This window comes from Oryzias latipes, chromosome 11 (assembly GCF_053564925.1).
Source record: "Oryzias latipes strain Hd-rR chromosome 11, Olatipes_Hd-rR_3.1".
Lineage (NCBI taxonomy): Eukaryota > Metazoa > Chordata > Actinopteri > Beloniformes > Adrianichthyidae > Oryzias > Oryzias latipes.
Genome location: NC_136247.1, coordinates 28,132,362 through 28,151,547, shown reverse-complemented (window position 1 = coordinate 28,151,547; position 19,186 = coordinate 28,132,362). Strand labels below are relative to the sequence as shown.

At 44.5% G+C, this 19,186-nt stretch overlaps 1 protein-coding gene and 1 long non-coding RNA gene across 2 annotated transcripts; both read right to left on the bottom strand.

Annotated features, from left to right (window-relative positions):
• Positions 1–9,062: 9,062 nt before the first annotated feature.
• On the bottom strand, positions 9,063–10,082 carry LOC144995426 (uncharacterized). Its single transcript, XR_013658965.1, has 2 exons — positions 9,535–10,082; positions 9,063–9,365 (listed from the first exon to the last, which is right to left on the bottom strand). It is a non-coding gene; the product is annotated as an uncharacterized LOC144995426 (long non-coding RNA).
• A 4,077-nt stretch (positions 10,083–14,159) lies between these two features.
• LOC144995425 (uncharacterized) lies at positions 14,160–16,820 on the bottom strand. Its single transcript, XM_078955127.1, has 3 exons — positions 15,010–16,820; positions 14,615–14,725; positions 14,160–14,440 (listed from the first exon to the last, which is right to left on the bottom strand). The coding sequence occupies exon 1, from the start codon at positions 16,767–16,769 to the stop codon at positions 15,612–15,614; it is 1,158 nt and encodes a 385-aa protein (XP_078811253.1). The 5' UTR covers positions 16,770–16,820; the 3' UTR covers positions 14,160–14,440; positions 14,615–14,725; positions 15,010–15,611.
• Between the last annotated feature and the right edge of the window lie 2,366 nt (positions 16,821–19,186).

The following is a 19,186-nucleotide window of genomic DNA, read 5'->3' as shown; positions in this document are numbered from 1 at the left end:
TCCTGTCTTTGGAGTATCCGGACGTCCTTGGTTACTTCATTTCAGTGGTCTGTGCTTTGTTTCCACCTATTCCAGCACCTCTATTATCGGATGCAAGAATCAAATCCGGCCGAGCCGCACTCCGTTGCTACGTGCGATGTTGACCTTCCTCATCTACAATCTCCTTGGTTCTCGGTTATACTTCCCAGTGCCTGCTCCTCCGTGACCTTCCGCAGGTGCGTCCCTTTGGAACTTTTGAAGGTTACTTCTCTTACCACTGGTGTACATAAAATTTGGTGTTAAGTTTTTGTGCAGGTTCTGTATTTCACTGTCACTTCTCTGTTGGAATTTTTGATTATGGTGGTTTCCATTGTGCAATGACTCCACAATGGGACTTTTTCTTAACTTCTACCGAATTTCGCTTCTCAGTATTGTTCTTTTAAAAGCAGTGTTATTCCATTTTGTCTCAAGCATTTTAAAACTGATCAGTTTCTGGGTTATTTGTATGTTCTTTGCCAAGACTAATACTGGTTTTGTCTTTATCTATGCATCGCATCCTGAGCCTGCGAACGCCTACTCCCCGGTCAGCTGCTCCATTTCTGCCGATTGTCACCCCTGCATTCCCTGGTCTGGTGCTGCAACGATGACTGCTCAACGCACCTATTGCTGCACTGAAAGTGAAGAGGTGGTGGACCTCCTCTGCATTCCAAGGACATTTTTGGCTTGAATCAATCTATGTCAGCGGCGGAATGAGTGTGAAATTCTTGGATTATAAATGTTGAAAGAAAATTATTGTCAGGTGGAAGCCTAAAAAATTAAGGATGTTCTGGGTTTGTATTGGTATGCGATGGAGCTACAAAATGGGTTTGTAAGTTCATTTATATGTTAGTGTAATGGAACTCGACTTCATGGAGGTTTGAGGGCGTTTAATTGGTATGCCAAATGGGAGAACTTTGTGGCCGTTAGGCTCATTGTGGGATTGTCGTTGGGAGTTCGTAATAATGGAAGTTACTAAGCCTGCGTGAGTAGCATGCCTAATGGATGTTGTGGCGTCGAGCCCGTCATAGTGTGATGGCAGCTTAGATTAATGTATGTTACTGAGCTTGTGTGAATATTATGCCAGATGAAATGTTTATGGCCGTTAACCCCGTCATAGTATGAGATGGAAGCTTCGTATATGGGGTTATTTCAGCATGGCATAGAATGTCATGTATTGGATGTAAGTTTGTGTCATCCTAGGGTCGTTCATGGCGGCTAAAATTGTAGTTCCGCACAGCGTTTTGCGGACGTTGGCTTTACGTTCTAAAATCAGGTATGAGTACTTCTTCTGTCGGCTCCCATTTCATTTCTTTCCCTTTCTCTTTTAGGTAGTATGCTCCCCTGGTGAACGGGAGCGGCCCAACGGTCAATGGTGCCGGGGTAAACACATAGCAGATACACTAGATAGCATGTTCCCTTCGTAGAGTGGTTCTCGTATGGGAGCGGCCCAAACGGTCAATGGTGCCGGGTAAACACATAGCAGATACACTAGATAACATGTTCCCTTCGTAGAGTGGTTCTCGTATGGGAGCGGCCCAAACGGTCAATGGTGCCGGGTAAACACATAGCAGATACACTAGATAGCATGTTCCCTTCGTAGAGTGGTTCTCGAAGGGAGCGGCCAAACGGTCAATGGTGCCGCAGGGGTTGACATAGCCCAGAAATTTGCACTGGCCCACAGGGCCAGTAGTTTTTGAAACTTACTGGCCCTGCCTGAAAGTTACTGGCCCGATACCGCGCACAGCGTGACCCGCCGCTTCGCAGGTGCTTGCAACTTTAGGGGGGTCCGGGGGCATGCCCCCCCGGAAACTTTTAATATGTTGCAATTTGGTGCATTCTGGTGACATCACTTATTTCTACACTTTTCAATGACTAAAAATAGAGCATATCAAACTTAAATCTTCTCTAGTCTGTTTCAGATGTTTTGAAGAGAGCACTGCAGTGTAGTAGGTAACACTAGTTCAGAAGTTTTCATGGTGCTTCTAACGGCAAATATCGCAATAAATCATAAACCTTAAATGTGTTAAAACAATCTAATGGCAGCTTGAACCGAACTCGAATCAAATAAATCCCTTAATGCATTTGACCAATCGGATGGACGCCTTCACATTGTTGACCAATCAGATGGAGCCCTGTTATGTTAGATGTTTGTTACCTATGTCAACGTGGGTCATTTGGAGTATAATTTTTAAACTGGGAATGGTTATTTGGTTATTTTGCTGTTTGTTTATATACCGCAAATTATATCGTTATCGCAATTTTAATCTCTGATATCGCATATCGCGAGTTTTCCTCATATTGTGCAGGTCTAACTGATATCATTCAGCTAACTAGAAATACTTACTGCTTACAGTGTTGTAAAGAAAAACAAAATTAAGTAGTTTAACATTCTACTGCATTTGAGTCTGAGATTCAGGTATTTGGAGTTGCCTTTGATTCTTTGACATTCAGCTTAAAGCTTAGTGGATACAGTTTCATCTTCAATGCATTCATTAAATATCTTGCTGTCCATACTACTAATTATACCCACTACTCCATCCAACATATTCCTATCTATTCCTGCCATGTCTTCCACATCTCTGACATGCTTCAGTCTCTCTTCAGTGACGGTGTCGGATTTATAATCAAATGTAATAATAACCCACTGGCTTGTGGCTTCGTTGTTGCTGTTTAACATTGTTTGTATTGTACATTCAATAAAGTTTGAAAAAAAAAGTAGTGAGCTCGTGCCGCGTGGGGCTCGGCAGTGAAAGCCGAGCGCGCGCAGGCGGGAGAGAAGGAGAAGTGATCAAATGTTTCCCATAGAAACCCTTGAAGTCTGAACACAGGACTAGCAGAAAAACTAAATTATGAAGACGAGGTAAATCTACACGTTTTCGAAAAAAATTTACTTTATTGAAAAAGGTGAAGAATATATAAACCGTTAGATATTTTAGTGGCCCGAGCGGACAAGAGAAAAGTAAAGTCTTGTGGTCCGCACTGCTCGAAAAACAGGACCGGGCCAGCGGACAAATGGCTATGTCGAGCCCTGTGCCGGGTAAACACATAGCAGATACACTAGATAGCATGTTCCCTTCGTAGAGTGGTTCTCGAAGGGAGCGGCCAAACGGTCAATGGTGCCGGGTAAACACATAGCAGATACACTAGATAGAATGTTCCCTTCGTAGAGTGGTTCACGAAGGGAGCGGCCAAACGGTCAATGGTGCCGGGTAAACACATAGCAGATACACTAGATAGAATGTTCCCTTCGTAGAGTGGTTCACGAAGGGATCGGACAAACGGTCAATGGTGCCGGGTAAACACATAGCAGTCATACTGGAAAATGAAATGAAATGAAGTGAAAATGGAATGCCGCCGAAAACACACCTCATCTTATTTACACACTGATTATACATTCACATTTTCTTCTTCTGGATGATCTTGGGTTGGGGGTTTGTTACCCTAAAGCGTAAGGAAAATAATTATCTTAAGAGAAGTCCTTCCTCAAGTGGAAGCCGCGAATGATGAGTTTAAAATGCATGGTGTTTAAATTGAATCAGGTTGTGTAATCTCGTTTGCTCCCCTCCAGTCCTCTCTCTCTCTCTCTTCAGATAGTATGCTCCCCTGGTGAACGGGAGCGGCCAAACGGTCAATGGTGCCGGGTAAACACATAGCAGTCATACTGGAAAATGAATTGAAATGAAGTGAAAATGGAATGATGCCGAAAACACACCTCATCTTATTTACACACTGATTATACATTCACATTTACATTTTCTTCTTCTGGATGATCTTGGTGTTGGGGGTTGTTACCCGAAAGTGTATGGAAAAAATAAGTGTCTCAAGGAATTGAACGGAGCCTTATGCCAAAACGAAGTTGTGAATCAAATTGTGAATGTCAACCTAAAGATGTTGTGAAATAAATATTCTTCTGCAAGAGTTGTCTGACTGAAATTTTAATTAGTTTGTTTTTTACATGTCTTTTCAGATACTGTCAAATATGTAAATTAAAATAAAATATTATTGCAAACAGAGTAAAAATAAATATCTGCAAAAGCTAAAACAATAAAAATCCGGATTTTCAAGTCAAAGTCAAAGTAACTTTATTGTCAAAATCTACAATGTTTACACATACATAGTAATTGAAATTTATTTTTCTCTTCATGTTCAGTTAAACGAGGAGACACTTTCGAATAGCAAAATAAAACAAACTATAAATAGTAGAGACATAAATAGTATAAAAAATAATGTAAAAATGAGGAGAGAATAAAGTGACTGAAGTATAGTTCCTTGTTTAACTCAAATTTTTAACAGCACTGGACTACTGGAAGGTGCCGTCAGTGCTGATGAGTGGTGGTCTGGCTTAGCTGGGGGGTGGTCTCTTTGCCTATGCTGGGGGAGGGCTGGCGGGGGCCCTGCTCGGGGGGGGGGGGGGGGGGGGGTGTATGGTCAAGCGGCGCTGGATGGGCTGCCCATCTACACCTGGGGCTGGGATCAACCCTTCCCTGGCTCTGGGACGGGACGGGATGCCCTCTTGGGACCCCCGGTCGCTCTGGGTGTCATCCGCTGCGGCTGCAGGGTCTGGGGGGGGGGTTGTTGACCCTGTCCCGTGGGGGGGGGGGGGGGGGCTTTCTGGGGGAGGGGGGGAGGGCCCACTATTGGTACGGGACCTTGGGGGTTTGACAGGTCGGGGTCTCTGCTGAGCCAATCAGCAGTTGCCCCGGCCTGTTGGCTGCCTCGGTCCCGTCGAGGCCTGACCAGAGCTCTCCCAGGGCCGGCGCCTGGGGGTGGGGTCTGGACCTGCTCCGGGGGGGGCGGTGCTTTCTGGCTCCTCTAGCTCTCCGTGGGGTGGGTGGTGCTGGGCCTGGGGTGTCGGCGCCTCGGGGGATGGGACCCCTGGGCTGTGGGGACCTGGCCTCTATGCTGGGGGAGGCTGGGGAGGGGCTGACCACCGGGGGACAGTCTACCAGCTGTCCCCAATTTACCCCCTTCCTCATATAATATCATATTAGGGTGAAGGGTGGGGGGTTTAGCCTGCAATGCACCTTGGGGGGGAGGAGCTACTTGGCAGTGGTCCCCCTCCCTTGGTTGCCAAATGGAATGGGCCCCCCCTCTCTCAGTTTTATTTGCACCTTAGACATTTAGGGCCTCTTGGTGGGGAGGGTGATGGGATATCACTGTGAGTAATCAGGAGATGTCCCCTCAGTGCCCTACCCGCCAATTTTAACTGCACCCCCTTAGTACACACACCCTTTACTCCTCAAAATCTACATTCAAACATAAACACACACACTACCTCACAAACGCACACGCATTTCGCAAGGAAGGTGGGACCTTGGACCATCTGTCCCCTACCCCATCCCTGGTGGGGGGTACTGGACCCTTGGCAACGGCGGTCGTTTCCCCTGGGTGCCCGTTTCCTGGGCCTGGCGGTGCTCTTTCCGCGCAGGGAGAGGGATCCCTGAGCTTTCTGGCAAGGCCAGAAGCCGGGGATCACATCACACCTGAGCCGGGGGTGTCCGTATACCTGTCGTGTGGGTCCTGGTCCTTGCCCCTAAGTGCTGGGCCTCGCCAAATTTCCAACTGTGGCCAAGCCTGGTCGGGCCATGTTTACAACACCCCTCATGGGCCCCCCTTTTCCCCGGGGTGCCGCCCTCCTGGGCGGGGACGGCTGGCCCCCGCCTTGCTCCTTTCTGGACCAACCGTGGGCCGGGTGGGTGGCTGCTTGGAGCACGGAGCGGGTCTCCCTTGGTGGGTCCTGGCTCGTACCTGGGGTTGGGGCGGGGGGATGCACAGAACTCCTGGGTGGTGATGGGGTGCTCATCTGGGGCTGTGGGCCCTGTGTTGGGCCCTCCCGGCGCGGCGGGGGGGCTGCTCTCCTGGTTGGGCTGGGGCGGCACTCTCTTTCCCCCCGTTCCTCCCTGCTCTCTGGCTCTGGGGGCCTCGCTGCAGTCCTGCTGGCCCTGGCCTAGGTGGTGCCGTGTGGCGTTGGGGACTTCTGGCTGCCGCAGCTGCTGCGGCGGTGGTCTTGGTGTGGGGATGGCTGGGTACTCTCCCTCCTTCTTTTCACATTCCATCACCCATTTTAGAAGAACATAAACACTCACCTGAGCGCAGGTGTTAGCTCACATTTGCACAAATAGTTTGCATGATTGAATGAAATATTTCACACTAGTTGGTTTTAAGGCATAAGTATGCGTGTGTTATGTCTTGCTGTTTCTGCTTTGCTGCATCCCCTTTCATTCTGCTTACCTGGAAGGTGAAATCAATGATCTTGATCAGCACCTGCCAGGTATTTAAGTCAGAGGAGGTCACAACCAAAGGAGAGGCATGCAGAGAGAGCAGCAGGAGGTTGAGGAGCAGTGTTTTGAGTTGGAGCTGAGCTGGTTGGTTGTTTCTCTTTTGATTCTCTCTTGGTCCTCTGCAGTCTTATACTGCTGGGTTTTGTTATTTTACTTTGGGGTTGGACCATCGTAGTCCTTATTTGCTGGCTTTGTTTATTTACTTTCAATAGTTAGACTTTGTTAGGCAGCCTTAGCAGGGAGCCGCTGACTCCGACGGTCAACAAGGCTGGGTCAGTTGTCTCCCTGAATTATTTTCTGTTTGGCCAAGGCTCCAATCCCTTTGTTTTGTCTTTTGTTGGAACCAGCACAGACCATGTTCTTTCTTTTTGTTTTACAGGACACAGGTTATTTCCACAACTTAATAAACTGTGTTCCTAAACGTATTTGGGTGTCCATTGTCCATATGTTTTGGCCCCTTTTTGATTTTCCCCTAGACTGGAACAGATTTGCCTGTCGGGGCCGTAACAGCGTTTGTGAACACTATCTGTTTTGTGTACATGTTGACATGTGGACATTTTTGCAGCTAGCAGGTGTGTTGATAACATTTGAGTGTGTGTGTGGACAGGCCCCGCCCCTTTGCAATTTGTATTCTACCTGAACCTTACCGTAATGATAAACATCCAGAAACTTGTTGCTATATGCTGCCTCATGGTTTTACCCCCCCCTCCTATGATCACCCTATCCCCCCCCTCTCTTCTTCCCTCCTTTCCTTTTCCGTCCGGTCCAACACAAAAGATTTTCAAATATGATTGAAATGAATAAAGTTTGGCCTCAATTACAAAAGGGGTTTATTCAGACATACCTCTGGTCTGTCAGAAGATTCTTAATCCCTATTGTTAATGAAAAATATGTCCAACACAAGAGGCCTTCAGCTCTCATCTGTCTGCCCAGCTGTTGGACAGGACAAGTTAAAAAATAAATGAATAAATAAAAAAGATCCAAGGTGGGGGAGGGCTTTGTAGGCTCCTCTCTGTGAGGTGTAAAGACAGTCCAGAGTATCGTCTCCACGTGTTGGAAAGTTAATGTGTTGATACAGTTTTGGGAACACACTTTTGGGGTCTGCGTGGTTAAAATCCCCATCCAGGATGAGAAATTCATCTGGGTGTGCAGTCTGCTGCTCGCTGATCTGTAGGTGCAGGTCATGCAGAGCCTCCTTCTTGCTGTCATTGTTGGCGCTGGGGGCGAAATATACTGCAACAAGCAGTATTGCTGTATATTCACTCGGAAGGTAGAACGGTCGACACTTTACAATCATAAACTCCAGCAGATCTGAGCATTGTGTGGCGAACACAACAGCGTCACGGCAATAAGAATAGTTGATGTAAACACAGAGACCGCCGCCACGTTTTTTCCCCGCGAGCAGCCTGTCCGCTCGGTAGCATGTTAGCTGGTCGAGATGAAAAGCCTCTTGTTGCTGCAACTTTTTTGTCTGTGCTGGATTATGCTGATAGATATTCTGTGTATGAATGCCTCATCTTCATGTCTCAAAAAGGTTGACACCATGGATCATGCTTCCCTGAGGTTCATTACCAACTGTAGATCCATGATGCATCATTGTGACCTGTATTCAAGAGTACAATGACCATCTCTGGCCACCAGGAGGCAGGGACATTGGTACACTTTTATTTCCAAGGCCTTGCTTGGATTACTGCCTCCTACACATTTGTTCTTTAATCAGAAGAAGTGTGGAATCTCACTCTTTAAGATCTAAAGACCAGTTGTTGCTTTCTGTTCCATATCTTTAAATGTTTTTAAGAACAAGCTCGAAGCATCAGAGACTGAAACAATAATGTGCAACTGCTTTTTATGATGCATGTGGTTTTAATAATGTTTGTTTTTATGTGTTTATTTGATTGAAATGTGCTGCCTCTTGACCAGGACTCCCTTGGAAAAGGGGTTTTTAATCTCAATGGGACTTTCCTTGTTAAATAAAGGTAAAATAAATAATAAAAATGTATTACAGTTTCCTGCATATCTGAGCCATTTTAACTGGTATTTTAAATGTGATGAAGTTGTTGATTTGATGATTTTCTTGATCATAATTTATCATTTAGTTCTCCATGCCTCTGTTTGGTACAGTGCGATTCATGTATTGTCCCTCTTTTCCTCTCCCCTCCCCTGGAGTGGGAGTGCTTCCAGACTCCAGTTGGCTCATCCGTGCTCCAGTTCCTGACCATGTACCCCCCCTTGCTCCCGCTCCTACACCTGGCTGTGGATCCTGCCTCTGGCTCATCTCTGGCTCGTCTCTGCTTTGTACCTGACCGAGTACCTCGTCTCTGCTCCTGCTCCTACACCTGGCTGTGGTTCCTGTCTCCGGCTCGACTCGCGCCTTTGACTGTCCCCACAACCACGGCTGGATGAAGCTCGTCTGCTGGACTTTATATATGTAGTTGTAGATTTAGATAAGTTAATTCTTCTCTAAGAGTTCTGGTAAATCGCCTGTCCGTCCTGGGGGAGGATCCCTCCTTCATGTGGACACCCCTGAGGTTTCTTCGTTTTTTCCGGATTCCGGTTTTTTTGGGAGTTTTTCCTTACCGCGAAGGGGGGTCTAAGGGCAGGGATGCCAGTATAGCTTAGTCAGTTTGTTAGTTCATTTTAGTATTTTCCTATTGAACTCTTTGTATTCGTGATCCTTTTGAGTTCATGTTTTACTTCGAAGCTCATCGAGACGACTGTTGTTGTGATTTTGGGCTATACAAATAAAATTGAAATTGAATTGAATTGAAGTTGATGGATGATAACTTTATTTCTCTGAATAATTTACAATAAACTAGAAAAACAACCTTCCTTTAAGCACTATTATGTAGACGTAAATGAAATTAAATAAAAAATAAAACATGTTTGTGGTTACATACTAAACAGTTAAATTAATGCACAGCTCAAAAACAGAAAGATCTAGAATTTTTTTTCTCACAGATCCAGTTTTTGAAGTTTGTTTTGTACAGTTGTTTCCATTTCCCGTCAGCACTTAAGAACACTGCATCGTCGTTGTCCGGATCTTTTGGAATCCTCTCATCCCAGAACCTGTGATCAAACATTCTGTTTACCTCTAGTCTAAATTCAGTTCATAATCTGGTCTGAATTATGATGTTACAAACATTTTCTGTATTCTTTAAAGGATTTCACACATTTACAATCAGGCTCAGTCATAAAGAATGAATTTAGTAACGTTGGAAAAGAAACAAAGTCTTACGTTTCTGTCGGTGGTAATCCATCCACCCATTTCCATTCAGATTTATGTTTTTGTGATGACCATCCAGCATACAGTCCGATCCAGGATTCTGCTTTCTGATTCAATGCAGAAACAAACTCCTATAAACAAAAGAAAATGTTCTTTCTTAATACATTCTCTCCATCTTGGTTTCCTTTCACACTAAATGTCCAGTAAAAAAATGTCTGGTCTTTAGGATTCATCTGTTCTGGATAATTGTCCTAAAAACTGAGAGAAAGTTCATCTGAGGAACAAAATCTGACTTTCTTTGATGCAGATTTCTGTTCATTTAGTTTTTGCTTCTTGTTTTGTCTTCAGGGCCAACAGTCCATTTCTACTGAATCCCAGTTTAGCCTATTTGGAATTGAAGACATTAGAAGTGGGAAAAAGAGTTTCTGTGTTCCATCACAACGTTTCTTTGAAATGTTGCTGAAAGACAAACATGAAATCTGAGTTGTTGAGGAGAATTTCAGCTGGAATCCATCAGCATCCAGACAACAGCAGCACACATACAGGTGGAGAATCCAAGACACAAGAAGCTGGAATGAACTAGTGTGAACACACCCACCTGTTCCTCTTTGCTGTTTACCACCACCAGATCAGATCCTTTTTCCCAACAGAAACTCCTGCTGTCAGTCCAATATTTCTTTTCAGTAGATTTATAGTAGCAGCTGCTTCCAAATCTTCTCCATACATCAGGACACCGTTTACCTTCCAAGACTGAAATCCAAAAATCCTGCAGGGTTTACTTTCTGGTTTCATCTGTATTTTCTACTAAAACTTTCCAGTTCAGTTCAAAGGTAAACATGATCCAAACAAACTGATATCATCCATTAGTTTTCAGTCTTTTCTCACCTTCAATCTGATTTTTCAGTTGTTTTATTTCATCCAAAAGGGTTTTGTTGATGCCTGAAAGACAGTAGAAGTCCATTTATTATTGATTTGTACTTAAATGAACAATCACATGGCCTTCAACAGATACCAAGCAATCTTCACTTTAGTGGGGGGGTTGGTCATGATGCAGAGGTGGAGCAGTTTAGGCTGGTTTGATTCCCAATCTGCCTGCACATGTGTTCAAGTGTCCTTTGGTAAAACACTGAGCCTCAGGTTTTGCTGTCATGGTGAAGAGAACCTGGCTGCAGACATCAACGTCCAGAACCAGAAGTCCTGGACCAGAACTGGAATTACCCCCACATCACTCAAAACAACTTGATTTCAACTGGTAACCCTAACAGTTTTTATTTTACCATTTTAAACTTTACTAAAAGTTTTTCTACAATTCTGAACACTTCTGGGTTACCGTGAGGGTAAGTTGTAGAATTTCTGCGTTCTCAAATGATGTGAGGAGACAAATCGGTAAAAAATAGTGGTTCTAGAAGGAAACTGGAAAATCACTGACTAGTAAGCTGAAAATTCAAACCAATGATGACCTGATTGGCAGGAAGGTATCAGGAAAGTCAAGTAAACAACTGCAGATTTGTATCCAGGCTTTTCTCAATGCATTCTGCATCTTGTCTGCACCGTATTTGATACTGGACTTAAGCCGGATATCAACCTTAAGTAGTCTGGATAAATTCCACCACATGCTGGAAATCAGCTAAGTTTAACTGTAGTCCATTCAGGAGGATCTATGCAGGGAAAAAAGTTCAAAACAAGAGTTGAAATCAGTGTTTCTCAAACTTTTTCAGACCAAGGACCACTTAACCCGTGACACAAACTATCACTGACCACCTAATTCTGAACTGCTCCCAAAACAACAGCTTTACAAATATCTAAGTCTCTACTCACTCACTGTCTTGTTTGTCATCTTAATGGGAAGAATGGTGCTGCTTTTTCTGGGCCATGAGTGAAGCAATGTCTGGCTCCAAACTGGAGAGTTTCAGTCTCATTTCGTAGTCCACACTGATTCGGTTGCGCTGCTTTGTTTTCAGGCCAACAAGTGTGGAAAATCCAACTTCACAGTTGTAGGTAGTTGGAAACGGCATCAACAGTTTCAGAGCAGAGCCAGCCAGCTGGGGATGCTCAGGTTGGATGTGGAACCAAAACTCAGTCAAACCTTACTCCCTGAAAGTTGTCTTCAGTGTCCCTTCTGATGCAATGTCCACAAGGCTGTCAACCTCTCTTGGTGAAAGCTTGGAAGTGAATTGCTCAATGTGCGTTTTGTCCCCAAATGGATTTCTGATCCAATCAAAACTTGCATCTAATTCTGGGAAATATATTCCTCGCTGTAAGTGTAGGTCTAGCAGATGTTGCTTGAAGGATGCAACTGTGCTCCCATCCACATCTTCCCCAGCAGCAAGGAGAAAATCAGCGAATGTTGGAAAACTGTCGAATTCTCTGCGATCGAGACGGCCACATCACAATTCCATCTTGAGGCGTGTAGCTTTAATTTTGTCCTGGACATTGAAGATGGTGACAGTCTTCCCTTGCAGTGCCACATTCAAAGTATTGAGAGTGCTGAAAATATCAGCCAAGTATGCCAACTTTGCAAGCCAATGGAAATCATGCATTCTGTCGTACAGTTCATCACTGTGGTGCAGGAATAACATTACCTCATCTCGCAGTTCAAAGAGACGGGTGAGGACTTTTCCACCGGATAACCAGCGAACTTCAGTGTGAAAAAGTTTTGTGTGTTCACTTCCCATTTCTTCACACACAGCTTTAAAAAGACGCGAGTTGAGTGGTTTTGCTTTGATCTTGTTAACTATTTTCACACTCTCATCCAGTACTGATTTAAGGCACTGTGGCATTTTTTTCAACGCCAGTTGTTCACGGTGGATGCAACAGTGTGTTGCTGCTGCAGATGGCGCTACTGCGCGCTACGAGGCCTTTCTGTTTTCCAGTCATTGCGGTGTCACCGTCGGTGCAATCCCGACACATCTTGACCAGTCCAAGTTGTTCTTTACAATTAAATCATTGAGTGAATGAAAAATTGCTTCTCCTGTTGTGTTGGTTGGTAAGGAACGACAAAAGAGAAACTCATCATGCAATCCAGCGGCATAAATGTATCTCACAAAACACAACAGATGTGCTTCATTCCCCAGGTCGATAGATTCATCCAACTCTAGTGAGAAAAACTGACTTTGGCGTAAACGTGTCACCAACTGAAGTTCGACACTTTCAGCCATAGCTTTCATGCGCCGCTGGACGGTGTCGTTGGAGAGAGGAATCCTGTTAATTCCGTCGCCGGCTTTTCCCCCAAACAATATGTTAGCCATCACCTTTGCAGCTGGTTTAACTGAATTCTCACCAATTGAATGAGGTTTTCCTGCTTTAGCAATCAAGAGGGATACCTTGTATGAAGCCTCTGTAGCCTTCGCATTTCCTCCAGGTGCAAAAAACTGGGAGGTCTCTTTCATCATATGTTTCTTCAGTTCATCGCGTTTTCTTTCAAAAACTCCAATAGGTTTCCCCTGGTACTCCTTGTGCTTAGTTTCCAGATGCCTCTTTAATTTTGCAGGTTTCATAGCCTCATTAGCTAACGTTTCATAGCCCAAAACACAGTGTGGTTTGGGATCTTCCTCCTCTCGATTCCAAAACAACCTGAACTGTATGTAGTCGCTGTGATATTTTCGTTTCACCTTAGCAGTGGATTTTTCACGCTGATGGCGAGTTTCGCGGCTTTGCGGCGGGGTCTATTTTGATGACTTCACTATGACGTTAGCGACATCTTCCTGGACCTCCGTAGCGTTGTTAACGGAACTACTCGAATTGTCATCAACTCTTAGCACCTTTACAGTTGTGTCAGATGTTTAATCTGAGTTTCTTTTAAGCGACCCTGTCGTACGCCACTGATCCATATTTTAAGTTGACGTTCAACTCCAAGGCAGACTAACTTTCCCGGTTGCCGCCGTGCCCCCTCACGGACCACTAGGGGGCGCTCACGGACCACCAGTGGTCCGCAGACCACTCTTTGAGAAAGGCTAGTTTAAATGAAGGAAAAGGGTTCAGTATTGTGGTGTTGATGGTTCTCTAAGATTCTCATCTTAGTTTGTTCTTCAGCTCCTTAACAGAATGAATCTGATCATTTGCAGTCGTGCTTTGACTCCAGACAGTCTGAAAGTCTGTGTTCAATATTGGAATGATAATATTGTTTCTGATCAAATTGTTGCTTTTCTCATCACACAGACAGAGGTGGAGACACAATTGTGTTTCTGTTGGATCAAAGGTTTTGTGTCTTCATGAGTGATAAAGGCGCCTCAGTCATAGTCTGGATGTCAGCAGAGAATCTTTGAACTAATTAGAAAACATGAACACAGAACAAATATGCAACATTTGTTAAAGGAGAAGTTCTAACATCAATATGAACCTCTGATAAACCTTTTAGCAAACAGCTGTTCTGCCTTCAAGTCCAGCTGTTCCACTGATTTATATTTTTACTTCATCTATTAATACCGGTTTTCTCTTTTTTATCATATAAACGAAGACCTAAAACTCAGTTTAAAATGGAAAAACCTGAAAATGGACTCCCTTTATTTTTAGTTTGACCTTCATTTTCATCTCTTAGCTGCTGTACTTCATCCTGTAAACGACTGTTGTTGGCTGAGAAAGTTGACATCAATTTTTGAAGAAAAAGAAAATAGAAAAAAACAAATTTTCTTGTTGTATCAAAACCTGAAAACTAAACATCTAAAAACAAACCCAAGTAGGGAATAAATGGTTCTTCTCCTCCTGGATCAGTTTAGTTCAGAACTGATGATAGATGTGTGAAACCGTGATCACTGTGGTCTTTTCTCTGTTTTCCTGTTTGAAACAGTCCATGTGAGGCTGAACTCAAGGAAGTTTAAAGTTTAAAAATAGTTTGTTCAACATTTTGACTAAATTTTTAGAAATATTTTACCTGAAAGTTCAGTTTTCAGTCTGTTTTTTTCCAAAGACACCAGAAGATCTGAAACAGAATCACTTGATATGAATCAAAAGAAGTTATTTCATGATTTCTGGAAGACTTCTGTAGCTAAAAGAAAACTGACTTGACAAAAACAAATACATTTAAAAACCACAAAAAGATGAAATGACCTAAAACTGAATATTAGATGTTAGAAATAAAATGTTAAATTCTTACAGCGAGTCATGAGTCCAGCCAGAATCAGAAAACAGAAAACTCCCAGAGAAAACTTGAAAACTCTCAAACAGTTTCTTCTCTCAGCTTGAAGATTCTTCTGCTTCTGATTTTCTAAAAAGCAGATTTAGTTTATTTCCAGAATTCTATTCAAACCGTTGTCATGCATGCTACAATTTCTTCCTGACTGAACAGTATTGCAGCAATGTCTCTTTCTAGAAGGACAAAAAGTGAAGTTCTTTATTTGAACATGATGATTATTTAGAATCTACATTTCCAAATGTCATTGTTTCACTAAATAATCCAAATATCAGAGAAATAACAGTGATTTGGTCCAAATGATCTGAGGTTGGTATGAAATAATATTGTAGTATTTAGTCTGAAGTTTTTCTGCTCACCAGTTTGTTGTAATCCATGATCAGAGTGCTGCTCTTCATCATCTAACATCTCCACCTCACTTTGTTCTCTTCCATCTGGATGAAGATTTCTGCTAAATTTCACTCTCCAATCTGCTGCAGCTTCAGTTTGTGTGGACATCTTTAGAGATCAAACTAACTGAGCAGACTTCACTGTTTCCTGATGAAAGCAGTCAGCTCTGAACTGCAAACATTCAGGAAGTAGCAGCAGAACAAACTCCACTCATGTCATTCACTCTTTCATGCACTGATGCTGCAGAGAGACTCCCATTCAATTCAACTACAACCATTGGAAGAACTTCAACACAAACATTCATGAACAATCAACTATATGACATGAAAAAAAAAAAAAAAAACGCCCCTCTCACCCTCCGCGGGTGGTTTCTCCTCCAAGCTCGGGTCCTCTACCAGAGGCCTGGGAGCTTGAGGGTCCTGCGCAGTATCTTAGCTGTTCCTAGCACTGCGCTTTTCTGGACTAAGAGGTCTGAGGTCTTTCCAGGTATCTGCTGTAGCCACTCCTCCAGCTTGGGGGTTACTGCCCCGAGTGCTCCAATTACCACAGGCACCACTGTCACCTTCACTTTTCAGGCTTTCTCCAGTTCTTCTCTGAGTCCCTGGTATTTCTCCAGTTTCTCATGTTCCTTCTTCCTGATGTTCCCATCGCTTGGCACTGCCACATCCACCACAACGGCTTTCCTCTGTTCTTTATCCACCACTACAATGTCTGGTTGGTTCGCCATTACCATCCTATCAGTCTGGATCTGGAAGTCCCACAGGATTTTTGCCCTTTCATTCTCTACCACCTTCGGAGGTGTTTCCCATTTTGACCTTGGGGTTTCCAGGCCATATTCTGCACACATGTTCCTGTATATTATTCCAGCCACTTGATTGTGGCGCTCCATGTATGCTTTACCTGCCAGCATCTTACATCCTGCAGTTATGTGCTGGATTGTTTCAGGCGCCTCTTTGCACAGCCTACACCTGGGGTCTTGTCTGGTGTGGTAGATCTGAGCCTCTATCGCTCTGGTGCTCAGGGCTTGTTCCTGAGCTGCCAGGATGAGTGCCTCAGTGCTGTCCTGCAGGCCAGCCCTCTCTAGCCATTGGTAGGACTTGTTGATATCAGCCACTTCAGTTATGGTCCGGTGGGACATCCAATGCAGGGGTTTGTCCTCCCATGAGGATCTGTCCTCCAGCACTGTATCCTCTGCTCTCCATTGCCTGAGACATTCACTGAGCACACTGTCAGTTGGGGCCTTGAGCTTGATGTACTCATGCATCTTGGATGTTTCATCCTGGATAGTGGCTTCTACGCTCACTAGTCCTCGGCCTCCTTCCTTGCGGCTCGCATACAGTCTCAGGGTGCTGGATTTGGGGTGGAACCCTCCATGCATGGTGAGGAGCTTTCGTGTTTTAACATCCGTGGTCTGTATCTCTTCCTTTGGCCATCTTATTATTCCTGCAGGGTATCTGATAACTGGCAGTGCGTAGCTGTTAATTGCCCGGGTCTTATTTTTGCCATTGAGCTGGCTTCTCAGGACTTGCCTTACTCGTTGGAGGTATTTAGCTGTTGCAGCTTTCCTTGTTGCCTGCTCCAGGTTGCCATTTGCCTGCGGAATTCCAAGGTACTTGTAACTGTCCTCGATGTCTGCTATTGTTCCTTCTGGGAGTGAGACCCCTCCTGTGTGGACTACCTTGCCTCTCTTTGTCACCATCCGGCTGCATTTCTCGAGCCCGAATGACATCCCAATGTCAGTACTGTAGATCCTGGTGGTGTGGATCAGTGAGTCAATGTCACGCTCGCTCTTTGCATATAGCTTGATGTCATCCATGTGGAGGAGATGACTGATGTTGGCCCCATTTCTGACTCGGTATCTATAGCCAGTCTTGTTGATTATTTGGCTGAGGGGGTTCAGACCTATGCAGAACAGCAGTGGGGACAGAGCATCACCTTGGTATATCCCACATTTGATGGACACTTGTGCAAGTGGCTTCCCATTGGCTTCAAGGGTGGTTTTCCACAGCTTCATTGAGTTTCCTATGAAGGCTCTTAGAGTCCTGTTGATGTTTTACAGCTCGAAGCATTCAGTGATCCATGTGTGTGGCATTGAGTCATAGGCCTTCTTGTAATCGATCCAGGCTGTGCACAGGTTGGTGTGTCGTGACTTGCAGTCTTGAGCGACTGTTCTGTCGACCAGGAGTTGGTGTTTGGCTCCTCTGGAGTCTCTACCAATGCCCTTCTGTGTGTTACTCATGAATTGATACATGTGCCTATTTATCTTGGTTGCAATGATGCCAGACATGAGCTTCCATGTTGTGGAGAGACAGGTTATTGGCCGGTAGTTGGATGGGACTGCACCCTTTAAGGGATCCTTCTGGATCAGGATCGTTCGCCCTTCCGTTAGCCATTCGGGGTGAGTCCCATCTCTTAGCAGCTGGTTCATTTGTGCTGCCAGGCGCTCGTGGAGTGCGGTAAGCTTCTTTAGCCAGTAGGCATGTATCATGTCAGGGCCCGGTGCTGTCCAGTTCTTCATACCTGAGACTCTTTCTTGGATGTCTGCCACCGTGATGGTTACTGGATTCTGTTCAGGGAGGTTGCTATGTTCTTTTCTCAGAGAGACCAGCCACTGGGCATTGCTGTTATGTGCTGTCTCTTTCTCCCATATACTTTTCCAGTACTGTTCAGTTTCCAGTCTTGGGGGGTCTGCTCGGCTGTTTTGACCCTGCCACTGAGCGTACACTTTTGCAGGTTGAGTTGCGAAGAGCCTGTTTACTCGTCTGGCTTCATTGTCTCTTGTGTACCTCTTTAGGCGGCTGCTCAAGGCTAGGAGCCTTTGTTTGGCAGTTTCCAGTCTTCAGGTATGGGCATCTGGCTGCATCTCTTAGGTACTTGCTTTCTCATTGTACCTCTTTGAGCCTCTGTCAGCCTACTCACATCCTTCCGAGTTGCCTTGATTTTGGCCTCTAACCGTTGCTTCCATGGTGGGTACTGTTTTCTTCCATGGTTGCTCTTATAGCCAAGCATCTCAAGGATCACTGCTGCTGAAGTGTAAACCAGTTCATTGGTTTCTGTGATGGTTGTGGTAGGAATTGCCCTCAATGCTTCATTCACAGTTTCCAGTAGACTTTCAGGCGGTACATCACTTAACCGTTGTAGCTGGTGTCGGGGTTGCCTAGTCTTCATTGTAGACATGATCTTGTCTTTCATGTCAGTTGCTGCCTCGCTCAGCGGAATTGTGGTTGTTGGGGCAGTGTACCCAATCTCAGGGTGGAAGTGTGGCATATCTCCTCTCTGACCTGTTGTTCTGGCTCTCCCGTGGCATTGTATTGTATCGCTTCAATCTCAAGTTGTGATAGGAGTTGCCGTTTGTGGATGTTAGTACGCTGGGCTACCAGTTGTTTGGCAGTTAGCCTTGATTGTGGGTTTTGAAAAATCCATTCATTCCACATTCTCTGCATGTAACCCCTCTGGGTGGGATAACTCGAGTAGTAGCATTCTAACAGAACCTTGTTCTCACATCTAGTCCATTTCCGTCTTGTTCCAGTAGCCCACTTTCCATCAGGGTGCTCTGGTCCCTCAGCACCTGACGCAGACCTTGTTTGGCCGGGCGACGTCTGAGCCGGCATGACATGTGGTTCATTGTCTCTCATGTTGTGAGGTAGGCATCAGCGTTAAGGGTCTTGCCCAAGGACCCTCACTGGGTGATGTTAATTGCCCGTCATTGTTATGGTAATTGCCTCATTTTCATGGTAATTGCCTCATTTCTGTTGCCATTTTTTCCATTACCATTAATTGTTCATTCCGCCCTGGGATTCGAACCCGGGTTTCCTGCATGACAGTCCTGCACCTTACCATATACCACATACACTTACCTTATATATATATATATATATATATATATATATATATATATATATATATATATATATATATATATATATATATATATATATATATATATATATCTTACCCTACATGAGTTTCCTGTTTTCACTTTAAGACTAGAAACAGAAAAAGTGTTGGATCTGTCAGAGGTGTTAACTCTTTCAGAACAGAGAAAACATCAGCAAAGTTAGTGAGAACAGAGACTGAGACCTTTTTGAAATGTAAAATATGTGTAAATTTCCAATGAAGTTGAAAGCTGATTGGGTGGATGTGGTG

What these genes read in the sequence shown, in the direction of transcription:
- LOC144995425 (XM_078955127.1), bottom strand. Translation starts at nt 16,769, where the DNA reads ATGTCATTCGGGCTCGAGAAATGCAGCCGGATGGTGACAAAGAGAGGC.